The 13906-nt window shown below is 38.4% G+C and overlaps 1 protein-coding gene across 1 annotated transcript in view; it reads left to right on the plus strand.

Annotated features, from left to right (window-relative positions):
* The window catches only part of SKA2 (spindle and kinetochore associated complex subunit 2), a 994265-nt gene that overhangs the window by 235492 nt on the left and 744867 nt on the right, over positions 1 to 13906 (plus strand). The window contains exon 2 of the mRNA XM_044054275.1: positions 12869 to 12958. Coding sequence (XP_043910210.1) covers positions 12869 to 12958 — 90 coding nt within the window. The remainder of the gene's footprint in view (positions 1 to 12868; positions 12959 to 13906) is intronic.

Consider the following 13906-nt stretch of genomic DNA (forward strand, 5'->3'; position numbering starts at 1 on the left):
GTGGCCTCTACTTTTGACTCAACACAATTTCGAAACACTGCATCCAAATCTTCAGACACTGCAGCTAACAGTCTGGGAGATCCCATAAATAAATTCAGCTTATCTCTCTCCAAGGAAGTTCAGCGGATACTAACAGAGGCTCGAATACCATCCACCAGAAAGGTTTACTTAGCAAAGTGGAAAAGATTCAGCAATTGGAATACCAGCAAGGGACATAATGCATCATTGTTGAACATCCCACTCATCTTGGAATATTTGGCAGATATGTTAAAGAACGGCCTCTCATATTCTTCCATAAAGATACATGCATCTGCTATTTCAGCTAGATACAACACTGATCCTCCTGTTTTTTCTCACCCTTTACTAAGGCAATTCCTCAGGGGAATCAAGAACATTAAGCCACCAAGAAAGGCCCCAGTGCCAGCCTGGGACCTCAATTTTGTCCTAGAAAAACTGACTCTACCTCCATTTGAGCCAGCAGCTTCAGTTGACTTGCAATTTCTCTCATGGAAGACAGCTTTCCTGTTGGCAATTACCTCAGCAAGAAGGGTTTCGGAGCTACAGGCCCTAATGGCAATACCACCCTTTATTATTTTTCACAGAGACAGGGTTTCATTAAGGACCAACCCTACTTTTATGCCAAAGGTGGTATCTAGGGTTTCTTTAAATCAAGCCATTCATCTGCCTGCTTTCTTCCCCAATCCTGAGAATAAGGGGGAAAGACTGTTGCATACCCTGGACATTCACAGACAACTTCGATACTACCTGGACAGAACCAAGGCCAGTAGGAAGTCTGAACAACTTTTTGGAGCTTACGCCCCTGCAGTCCAAGGAAAAGCAATTTCAAAACAGACTATTTCTAAATGGATTGGACATTGCATCAGATTCTGTTATTCCTTTCATGGAAAGACTGTTCCAGCCAATGTCAGACCACATTCCACTAGAGCTACAGCCACCTCTACAGCATTCTTAAGAGGGGTGCCTACAAAGGACATTCTAGAAGCTGCTACATGGAGCTCCGTGCATACATTCTCCAAACACTACAATCTCCCTCTATACTCCAGATCCAGAGCAGGCTTTGCTTCGGCAGTCCTGCAGGGTTTGATTGCCACACCATCTTTTCCCTAGAGCATAGTACCCTAGAGTACAGTTTTGTACCTACCATAAATGTAGATGTCCGATAGACATGCAACTGCAGTCGGATTTTCCCTCCCTCCATACCCCTCTATGCCTAGGGTCCACTCCCATCCCTGTTTCTCTTAGCGGGGGATATCTGTTATGGTGTATTTGTTTTATTGCTCATTTATTTGTTTGGAATCCTGTTTTTGTCTTCCAATTTGATTACAGCCTTCCTTGGAGGGCACCTGGCATCTGGGGCAAGAAACACTGAAGAAAATGGCGTCGGCTGATGCTTATGTACTCCAGCCGCTCTGACGGAGAGAAATGCGACATCAGCCGACGTCGGACCCAGACTTTGGAATCCGGCCGACCGAGGGCTGCCTGAGGCAGGACAACCCACATGTTATGACTGCAGTTGCATGTCTATCGGACATCTACATTTATGGTAGGTACAAAACTGTACTTTTACAGTATACTAAGCGTAGACCAACTAAACAAAAAAGGAGGTGGTATAGCTATAATGTTTAAGCAGCATCTAGACATCCAGATCTTAGCTCCCCAAATAGGTAAGGAAGAAATAATATATGCCAACCTTAAAATAAACCAAAATAAAACCCTAAACATAATAGGTTGCTACTTCCCACCTGGCCACAACATCCCTCCACTTGAAAACCTCCTCAGGTGGACTACCCACCACCTACCCCAAGAAACCTTAATTCTAGGAGACTTCAACACTGACTGGCAATCCTGCTCTAGCAACCACCCAACCCATCATGTAAATCTTCATGGCTTCACCCAACTAGTCCAGTCACCTACTGGGATAAATAACTCCAACAAACACACTACCCTTGATTGGATACTAGTCAATAAGAGCCCCCAGTCATATATAGCTGGCTGCTTATCTGACAGCCTCAGTAATCACTCCCCAACCTTCTTACTAAGAAAACACCTTTATAAAGCAAAACCCATCATCTACCATCAAATACGCAAAAAAACTAACTTCAGCCCTCTCTCATTCAGCTCATCCCTAAAAGGCTGCAACTGGCAACCTCTAAAATACCTCAAACTAGATGACGCAGTTGACTACTTTAATAAAACATTCCTAAGCATCCTTAATTACCACGCCCCCATAAGACGTTCCCGAACTAGAGCCCAACAATCCCCATGGCTACATAACAACACAAAATCTGAAATGAAAAACAGGGATAAAGCATGGGACAACTGGTGCAAAACCAAAACCCCCTCTACTAGGCAGAAATTCCTAGAACTACGCAATAGAACCAAAAAGCTTATAAAACAGGACAAAATCCAATACTACCAGTCTGCCCTTACCTCCTCCCAACATAACCCCAAACAATTCTGGTCCTCAAACTCCATCCTCCACCCAGGTAAAGCAAGTACACCCACTCCTCACTTAACTCACTCCTCCGAAAATATTGCTACAACTTTCAACAATCACTTCACACAAACCGTACTATCACTAGCTAGACAACACAACCCCCCCATAAACCCACACCATCAACTAGAACTAACAATCTCTCAACTAGCTTCTGTTTCTCTCCTGTTCCTACCTCCAAAATAAAACAACTACTAACTAAACTTAAAACCACCAGATTAGCAGCAGACAACCTCCCAGGTGAATACATTCAACTTGCAGCTGACACTCTAGCCTACCCTGTATAACTCTTGATTAACAGATCTCTGTCAGAAAGTTATGTTCCTACACTATGGAAAATCTCTCACATAATTCCCCTACACAAAGGAGGCCCCTCCACAGATCTAACCAATTACCGCCCCATCGCTATTCTCTCGCCACTCGACAAAATACTAGAGAGATGCATTCATTCTCAAGTCCCAGATCACCTCCTTGTTAACAACCTCCTCTCCGACGCACAACACGGTTTCCGACCTAACCATAGCACCACCAACACCTTACTCTCTTTCTCTAACACTATCCTACAAAATAAAAATGCAGGTTATCTCTCCTCAGCTACCTTCCTAGACCTCTCTAAAGCTTTCGACATGGTCCCACACAAACAACTCATCTCTCTTCTCAATAACCTATCCTTCTCTCAACCAGTCATCAACTGGTTTCAGAGTTACCTGTCTGACCGCCAACAAGCAGTTGTTTGGCAGGACAGCCTATCCCCCCAACTACCAGTCTCCATAGGAGTTCCCCAAGGGTCCATCCTGGGACCCCTACTCTTCTCTATTTTCACTAATAATCTAGCCTCAGCCACAACACATAGCACACTCATACAATACACAGATGACTCAACCATCATCTGCACAGCCCACTCCCTACCAGAACTGCAAAAAGTCACACAGGAAGCATTTTGTTCTATTGAAACTTGGTTATCCGATGCCCAACTAATACTCAACCCAAACAAAATTACTAATCTTCCAACCCACCAAACTTACCCTAGACAGCTCTCACTTTAACATCACAGCAAAAGACAGCACCACCATCCATCCTACAGAACACATTAAATTACTAGTAGTAGAAATAGACAATAAACTGAACTTTGACATTCACATTTTCATGACCATTAAAAAAGTGCACAAAAAACTAGGAGCATTATATAGAAATCAGCAACTACTTACTAAAGCCGCTAAAATTTCGGTAGCAAATTCTCATCTTATTTCTACCCTACTCTATGCCTCTCCAATATTTACTAACCTTAGACAATACGATCTAAATAAGCTCGAAACCTGCTACAACAAAATCGCCAAATTCGCCACAGGGGCTTCCTACCGTACTCACCACTGTCTCTCACTAGCAAAACTGGGCTGGCTAGAGCTCCCCCACCTCCTTCAATGGTACCAACTCACACTCACCCACAAACTAATAAACCAACCACTAAAAGTCCCATCCCTCCAGAATCTACTCCAACCCTACATAACCACGAGACCACTAAGATCCAGCCACAAAAACCTCCTACAGGTCACAAGAACCATTAACTCTGCTGGAAAAGCATTATTCTCCTGCACTATAGCCAAACTCTGGAACTCCCTCCCATCCTCAATTACCTCTGTAACTTCTTGCACCCACTTTAAATCCTTACTAAAATCACACTTCAAAACTTGCCAGATATGCCCTTGCAACCTGCCCTCTAGTACCATCCACTCCCCCCACCCACTACCTCTCTCAGCCCCCAATCAACATCCTACTCTTAGCAAGCTTAGCTACTCATGTTCCCAGCTACCTACCACATAATACTAACTTCTTGTAGCAACAACTGCTAATAGCTGTTATGTACCTCAAAAACAGTTTGTATCAATTGTTCACTGATGAATCTCAACTACATTTTAACCATGTTTAGTATATGTCACCATATTTTAAAATTGTACTATGCTCTACAGCTATTTTTACATCTGTTTTCTTCTTGTCTTGCGTCCTTAACTGGACTAATGTCTATATTAAAATGCTATGTTTTTTTTTAACTGTATAATGCAAATAATACTTAATGTGGAGCTTTTCTCCCCGGGTCTCCGCTGAAAACGGACCTGTGTCCAGTCGGACTCTCGCGGTCAACAAATGTAAATAAATAATAAATAAATAACAGTGATATGGAAGGACAGTACAGTTGTAAAATCTTAACACAGCAGTAGATGCCTTTCTTTCCATGATTGCAGTATTCACTCCATCCCTTCTGCCCCTCTTTTTCTCTTCCTTTTATATGGGCTGTGGTTTAATACTGGCTGAGAGGTTCCTGTCCTTCTCTTCCGTCATTCCTTTTTTTCTGGATGTACTTGTCTTACTCCACTGGGGGTCCTAGTTCTGTGGCAACACAGTTCTGAGTTGGGAGCATACTTACTTCACCTTTATATGCCCTACACTTACACAGGGAGCATACATCTGACGTACAACACTCCCTAGGTAATTAAAGGCTTTTTTTTTTGTAACATACCTTTATTGAGTTATTTGTGACATGGGCAAATTTACATTTATACAAAAGTAAACTGTATTAACACATTAACAAACATTATACTTCACATATATTGCTATGCATCATATAACGTAAGCAACGTTACATAAATTATTCAATTTCTGTCCCCCCTTTTTTAAACAAGAAATGTCCCTATTAAACTATCACTTCCTAGGTAAGCAGTCTTACATTTATGTAAATGACACAAACCGCACCGACACAATCTTAGTTGCAAGCATTTTACATCACAAACCGTACTGATACGCTCCTAGTTGCAGACATTATATGATTTATAATCTACCCAATCATTTTCAATTAGACATTACATAGCTCATGTAAGTTCTGCCTTCTTTTAAACCTCATTCGTTCTCTGTATGTATTCCCATAATTCCCATTTTTTCCTATGCAGTGTGATCCTACCCTTTTCTAAAGACCTCAATTCCAGTTGTTTTACCTCTGTTACTATACTCCCTACTTCTAGAATAGTTGATTTTAGATTCTGATTTCCATTTTCTAGTAATTGCTTTTTTTGGCAGACACCATAATTAGACACAGCAATGCCTTACCATCTCTAGGCAATTCCAATTCTGTATCATAGCTCAGAAAAATATCTCTATTGTCATACCAGTCTGCCCACCCAACATCTCCTAGGTACTTAAAGACTTTGTTATACTGGCTGGATGTTGGTCTGTCATTGGCAGGAGATCCCAGTGGTGATGAATACTGCAACAGTGAAAAAGACATCTACTTTTATGGTAAGATTTTACACAACTGTACTTCATTGCTTCTTTAACCTCTGCTCTAAAAGTTTGAGTTCTAACGTTGTCATAAAATAATTGCGTAGTGCCTTTTTCCACACACATGCGTATTGTCCAAATACTTTTTGATACTCTTTCTGGCACCTCTGATTTGCTCCTCTTCCTCATGAGGGGGACTTTTAAATGTGGCAGGTGTGCCCAGTGCCCGCACGTTAGGAATGCAGAGAATATTTATATTAAGAGTAGGGATAGATTTATGTATGGTAGACATTTTTCAAATTGTGATAGTAAGGGAGTTGTTTATATGGCAGAGTGAATAAGTGTTCTGCTTTCTATGTGGGAAAGACAGAAAGGGCCCTTAAAATAAGAATCTATGAGCAGCTTTAAGATATTCGTAGGAAAGACTCTAAAAATGCACTTTACAAACATACCATCAATTGCAATGGTGCTACTTTCCTATTTTTTGTGTTAGAAGTAGTACCTTATAATATCGGGTGGGCAATGGGGGACAAAAATTGAATACCGGGAAGTATTTTGCCAATTGATTTCAGAAGCTTGTAAATTTCCTGGTCTTAATGAATTTGTCTACCTTGCCCCTGTCTTAAAACTTAGGGCTGTTAGATTATAATTAGTGGTTCATTTTTAACTTTTTTTTTTTTTTTTAACCTTTTTTTAAGTTGGTTTGACCATATAGGTTTGAGAGGTGTAGGGTTTATAAAGATTTATAGATTGTTATGCATTGGTTGGTCCACTAGATGGTAGCAAAATACAATGAATCCCCACCTTTTCCTGCAGCCGGGATGTAAAGTTAATAATTTTTGTATTTCTTTCTTCATTTATTGCTTGTTTTGTTTGTCAGATGTTCATGGTTTTACATATTGGTTTATTTTTATATATTTCTAGTTGATTTTATAGTATGTAATGGTGATGGAGTAATTTGATTGGATAATTGATTGTATCTCTGATATAAATAGTACTGTGGTTTGATTCGTTTGTAGCATGTCTGAGGAAGTTCTAAGTGTGAACAAAAAACGTGGTGATATAGTTAAGCATTATTGCATTTTTTTCCTGTGTGCTTTATTAAATTTTAGTCTTTATCTCCAAGTTCATGGTTATTGTTCTTCCTCAGTGCCCGTTTTGGTGAAGTTATTGGTTTGGAGCTTTTACTCTTTTTGTTGACACTGTAGTCTTTTGGATTACTTTATGATTTTTTCTACCTGAAAACGGAAGACCGTGTTCGGATAACTGACATTTCGGATAATTGACTCTCTACTGTATTGTGTTTTAGAACAAAGAGAAGGTTTAACATGGTATTGTCTCTCTTAGGTTATCTTTGTTTGCAGATGGCTGTGCAGTTGGACCCCCATTCTCCTGCTTATTCAGTTGTTGCTGGTTAAATTGCTTAGTGTTCTGTGACAGTTTTAATATACATCATATCACGTGGTAACTAAATTGCAAACTGCTGTGACATTGTCCACCTCATCTTACCAAAAGTATGTTGGCAATTTCTTTATAAAAATCTTTGTAAATTTTGTTAGGAGTATGCTAACATAGTTTTGCTAAATCCCTCACTGATATCTGTTGAGTATTAAAGTGGAGTGTGTCGAAATACTTTAATGAAGGACGACACATGCCTGCATTGTAGTACTTACATTAAAGTCTATGGATGTGCTCACACAGACATACCCTACACTGACATCACTGAGGGTAAAGTTCAGTGAATTTACTGGAGATTTCACATAGGGAAATGTATTTTTTTCCAAAAGATTTTACTTTATAGTTGGCACTGTAAAACGGGACCAATAAGAAGAAAACTGAGGACAGACCCGGAAGCCACTACATGCCGTGGTGCATAGAGTAACCTTGTAACTGTGACAGAACACTTTAATTCCTTCCATTGTCATCTTTCGCTAATGTCAGGCTGCAAGATAAAACAGTTTACCTCACTGATATTTCCTCATGACTGGGGATTACATTTGTTAATTTTTTTCTAGTACAGGTAGTTATTTTCTACAATTACTGTGGTGTTTCCAACTTTCGATACTTTCCTATCTACCAGGTTTTTGTTAACATATTCTAATGTTCACATCTTCATAACTGTTGGTATTGGCTTCTTCCTTAAAAGACTTCCTAGGACATAAATGTGTGTCATATCTATGTGTATGTCCTGCTCTGGGGCACTAATCCAGTTGGTAGTAATGATCTTTATAAGTTTATAAGGTTGTTCTTTCCTGCTTTTTGGAAACAGCAGTAAACCTCAAATTTTCCCTTCCTGCTCTGTTTTCCAAATCTACCGCTTTTGTCAATAGTTCCTCTCGAAATATTTTCTAAAAGTCTGCCCTTAGTATTATTTATTTGTGATGTTTGTAGCTTGACCAATACATCAGAGTAATTATTCAGTGCTTCCTCTGTATTTTCAACCTCTCCTCATTTGATTTAATCTATGGTCGAGGGTTATCTTCAAAGTTATTTGAAGCCATAACTTACATCTGTACATTACACATTGGTCTGTTTCCCAATAAATCTCTACCAGGTCCTTGTCCAACATGGCTTTCTCATCTCCTTTTTCCATAGCATTATATTTTTTTTCTCCTGGGTTTTTATTTAACATAGACAGAATAATATTCAGACAAGAACTAAATTTATACAATATTGACTCCTTGTACAGTTTATATTCAGCTTTTATGTTTTCCTGCTGAGAGAGCGCCATTTAACATGCATCTCAGTTACTGGCCCTCTTGAAACTCCACCCTTGTGTTATAGAAGGTTTTAACCCATTAGTAAGACTGTGTGACTAGACTTTGATGACTGCTTGTAGCCCTCTTTTTTGGTGCCTAATAAATTTTAAGCTTTAAAGATATCTTTGGGCAAATTATTATACTTGCACTTGTGTGTAGTTTGAATCATAAATTCTTAGCATTTCTTTCCAGCAGGCTAATTTGCATTCATTTCATTTGCTCTCTGATACATTCCGCACTTGGATATGTCAATTTTTTTTCATTTCTGTAGAATCAGTCATAGCTTTTTGTTAGCACTGTTAATTTTCATATTGCTATTCAGCATCAACTAGGTTCTTTCAAATACTTTTTTCATTTACAGGCCTGTGTAATGTTCCTTTCTAGCTCAGAATATTCAAAATTGCTTAAACTAAAGGACATTGCACAGATGCATTGCATGAGAACTGAATTAGACTATTCAGTTTCTCTCTATTTTTTGTTACAGCATGTGCATGTCTTCACATAGTTGGTTTTGTGTGTGTGTGTGTGTGTGTGTGTGTGTGTGTGTGTGTGTGTATGTATGTGTGTGTGTGTGTGTATATATATATATATATATATATATATATATATATCTTTTTTTTTAATACAGTGGATTATCACTTTTTTGGGGGGGGGGGTCAGGTCTGTTTTCCCCCTTGTTTTATACTTTTTATTGCACAATAAGCCATTCTGTCTGTTAAGGAATCATGGAGCTGTACAAACTCTGTTTTCAGCCTTGTTTTTCATCTCAGTAGAAACCATCTGTGGTATGAGTAGGACCCTGTGCCTTTGTAAACAATAGATGGAGAGTAGACAGCAAGTTCTTTTTAGCATTTTAATTTTTGAATTTTTCTGAATGGTAGTATTTTCAGTTTTCTTTTCAAGAAGTGTGAAATACGTAAATTCATTCTAAAGCCCCCCCACCCCCCCCCACCCCCACCCCGGCAACATGTAGGAGTGCACCACACTGTACCTTTTAAGTTTCTTACCTTATCCATTTACAGTGTGGAACAATTCACATTTTAGTATGCAGAGATTTTTTTTTTGGTCTTCCAGCAGGACTCTGGTTGAATTTGTTCCATCCTTCCATTGTAAATGTTTCCTTTTTCTACTTCCAAATACAAGTGCTTGAATGCAAGATATGCTTCTCCACTTTTACTAGTACTTCACTTCAATTCTGGCAGATAGTTTTCCTATCCTGATAACGTGTAATGTCAGGGTGAATAGTAAATAGACCTGAGGTTATGGTCAAGCCTCAATGAGGTATGAATTCCGACTGAGAACCTAATTGGATCATGCATCTTGTAAGTCAGTGTAGCTAGGTTATTAGTATTTCTTTATACAGAGATGGTAAAAAAATGGAAAACTAGTTATAGAGGAACAATATTGGCATACAGATTACTAAAGTAGACTCTCATAACTTATGTAAGATCCGTGTCAAAGATCACTTTGCATTCTTATTAAAAATATACAAAAAAGGGATTCAGGCAGGTTTTGCTTGCTTAAAACCACAGTTTATTATGTTAAAACAAGAGATGAGCAGATCTTGTCAGAGCTCCATCAGATCACGCAGATATAGATATAATGATCCTTCCAAACTATTAGTTTGCTATCAGAAGTGCATTAAAAATGGCTGTGAAGTTTTATCATTATGTTTTGCTGCTTTTTATGGTTATAAGAATTTCTGCTGGACTTCTGTGTTCTCTTCAAGAATGTTAATTCACTGCTGTATTGAGGTTAATAATTTAGGTTTAACTTTTTAAACTAATTTCTGCCCATTTTGTTTGTCTTGCACAGACGCCCCAGTTATTTTTGAAGTAATTTGAATTGTAACAGTTTTGTGCATGAGCAGTTTATATCTGTCATTTGGGCATCTTCTCTGGCCAGTTTTCACTGGAATTGTTACTTCCTGTGGACTACAGCCCTTTCTTTACCCTCAAACTTGAATATGGGTTGTATTCCATTTGTCTTCCTTTTTTAATTCATTAATATAGTTGTCTTGCCATCTGATTTTTATTTCTATATTGTATGTGGGCTTGTAGTGTCAGTGGAAAATCACAAAGGTTAAACAGCAAAAATGTCCCTGTGCAAGAGTAATATTGCACTGTTCTGTGGGTTCCCCGTATTACCTTCAGTTTCTTCATTCTCTGTAGATAGACTTTTGCTCAGTTTTGATAAGTAGCTCACTTAGATTTATTTTATTTATTTATTTTGCATTTGTTTACCAGGAGAGTCCGTCTGGGCATGAATCCCATTTTCAGCAGAGGCCTGGAGAGAAAAACTCCACAAGGATTAGTACAGAAAAGACAATACATTACACAATACATAAATTGATACATTACAAAAGATAACATGATGCTGTTACTAGAAAGTCTGTAACGTACACATAATGCCCTTTTCTATTGTATATTTTTTATGTGATAAAATATGCAATACTGTTGGGTGACATTGCAATCAGTTATTTGGATACATTCATACAATAGTTCACGCAGCACCTTAGTAGATATTTGAGAACAGTGTCTAGAGGGGGCCTGAATATAGATTTGCACAGTATGATCAACATGTGAGGCTATCCAGGGTCAGAACAACTGCATGTCCAAGTCCTGTTTAAATGCGTCCGGAGAAGTTTTTTGAAGTTGTTTTCTGTGGACCTAATTTCTAAGGGGGTGGAGTTCCATGTTTTAGCAGTAGTAGTATAGTAGAAGGAGTCACCAGAGCTATTTCTCCTTTTGGATACGTCAACCGATGCCTTGTTGGTGGCTCTTAGTAGGCGGTTATTAGAATAGCTTTTTAGTAGGCCATGTAGTGAAGGAATTTTATCAGGATCGTATATGGTTTGATGGGCTCTTAAAAGTTGGTTGTAGGTTAGCAGGTTGGATAATTCTAGTCAGGATAATTGCTTGATTGCTTGGCAGTGATTACTGGAAAGAGAGTCCGTTGTAAACTTAGCAATTTTATTGTATCAAGTGCTAAGTTTCTTTAAGTCATATTTATTTAAGTTGGTGAATATAGGGGAGGGGTAGAGAAGTGTGTTCTTGCGATGCTAGCTTTACTGTTGTTGGTGTAGTATTTTTTTACATCTGTATAGAGTTCCTAGTCTTTTGTGGACTTTTTTTTTTTGTCTGGGCAATATGCATATCAAATTTCATATTGTGATAACTCCTAGTAATTTGGTGTTTGGGACTGGTGTGATAGGGATGTTATTAGCTGAATATATTGTGAATGGCGGTATGGGGTCTGGGGCTCTTATGGGCTGGAATATCATTAGCTGGGTTTTTTGGGGTTAAGTATTAGTTGAGAATTGGCTAACCAGGTTTTGACGGCAGTAAAGGACTCTTGTGTTCTTGCTAACGTATTCTAGATAATTACAATGAGGCAGATTTGAGTGTTGAAAACGAAGTGTACTACTTTTCTGTCAAGTGACAAAAAAGTGTCAGCCTGCTTATTTGAATTTTTCTTGCTGCTCTTTTGACTTCTATTTTCTCATCAAAAATACACTTCAGATTTTCGTAGATGCAGAACTCTGGTACCAAGATATAGAAACAGCTTTTTCCTTGTATGTGCAACATCTTTGTATGTGTGTGTGTGTGTTTCTGTGTGTGTGTGTGTGTGTGTGTGTGTGTGTGTGTGTGTGTGTGTGTATGTATGTATATATATATATATATATATATATATATATATATATATAAAATTTATACCTTGTTTTGTTTTAAGGGGTCTAATGGTAAAAGGGAACTTTTGTTTGCAATAAGGAAGTTGATTTCTGGAAGAATGGCATACGTAGTAGCCTCGCAAAAATTGGAATTGTTACTTTTTTTTTTTTTTGCGTTGCCCACTTGTGATTCCCTGTTGGAGGGATCTTGAAGACCTCAGATGTGATGTTTTGGAGTTAAGGCATTGTTTCCTATCCCCTCATGTACTGCTACTCTGACAGCTGACTGGGTTCATATATTCTTGAGCTTTTCGTCATGTAAAAAAACAGACAACCAAGCAAAAATCACTACCGGTACCGGATGTGATGCAAGATATTTAACAAATGCTACTCCAGCGACTGCATCGCTCGTGTATTTTTCTTTTCTTCATGGGCCTGCTCTGAAAATGGTCTAAGTCTATTCTGACTGGTCAGAGATGATAGATGAATAAATATGCTTAGCTTTGCTGGCTGCAAAGTGTTTAATACTTTGTGAGAAAATTTTTTAAAAGTGGTACAGTGTGATCTGAAATGAAATTATTCCATTGTCAGGCAGCAAATATTTTGCGAAATAGATGCATCACTAAATGGTGTGTTTTCTTTGTTTCTTTTCAGTTTGAGAAGGCAGAAGCAGATCTGGATTATATCAAGCAAAAGCTGGAGTTTGAAATAGTGCGAAATCTTCCTGATGAGGGAAAAAGAAAGGTACAGAATTCTTCAATTACATTTTGGAAATCTTTGCACTTAAAATGTGTTGATTAGCACTGTTAAAATGATTTTCAAAAAGCAACAGCATTGTGGAACTCACAAATTACAAGATTCAGAATTATCGGTCAGTTTGGGGGAAGGGGGCTTAAAGGGGTTGGGAAGAAGGCAGGTGAAAGGTTGGTGTGCTCACTTCAGCAGATGGAGAGTAGAAGTGTTACTGTGCAAATGAAGGAATTGGATTCTTTGGTGCAGGACTTTGGACACTTGTGCCATGAGATTCCAGTCACTGTGCACTAGTAATATAAATGAAGTATATTTTTTTTGTGATCTCATCTCAAACAGATACAAATGCTATTTTAGTTTGTCTGCTTTGACATTCTCCCCAGGTTTGCATTGTCAAACCTTTTCTTTTTAGGTTTCCCCTTACTACAGAAAATTTTAGGTATAGAACTGAAATCTTTTTACAGTAGTTAGGAAACTTTAAAACAACAGGGAAGGGAGATGTAGATTGCTCCCAAACTGGTTTTAATTACTGTATATTCTATAGGTTTAGAAAGCAGAGACTTCATTGTGTATTAACTGGCTGACACAAATTGTGTGAAGTATTTGCTTTCAAGATTGCGATCTGCACCTTGTAATCGTAATGAAACTTTCAACTGATAAAAAGGTGCTTTTCTGGGAATTACTTGTATCTAATCCATAGTATGTTAAATTTCTTCATTTTAACTGAGGCTGTGCTTCGGCAATGTTTTTCTTCAGTGTATTGTTGGCCTGCTATGCAGTTGCTGGCTAATCCTGCATTGAAAAGTAAATGCTGCTGTAAGCGTCCACTAGCAGTAAAGCTTTATTTGGTGATCTTGAGCATTTTTACATCTGGCATTTGGGGCTCTGGCTGAATGGATAGGTGATTGGAGTCTAGCTCCAGTGTTCTAAATGTTTGGCATA

The sequence above is a fragment of the Protopterus annectens genome, chromosome 13.part0, assembly GCF_019279795.1.
Source record: "Protopterus annectens isolate FY-2018-M chromosome 13.part0, PAN1.0, whole genome shotgun sequence".
Classification (NCBI taxonomy): Eukaryota; Metazoa; Chordata; order Ceratodontiformes; family Protopteridae; genus Protopterus; species Protopterus annectens.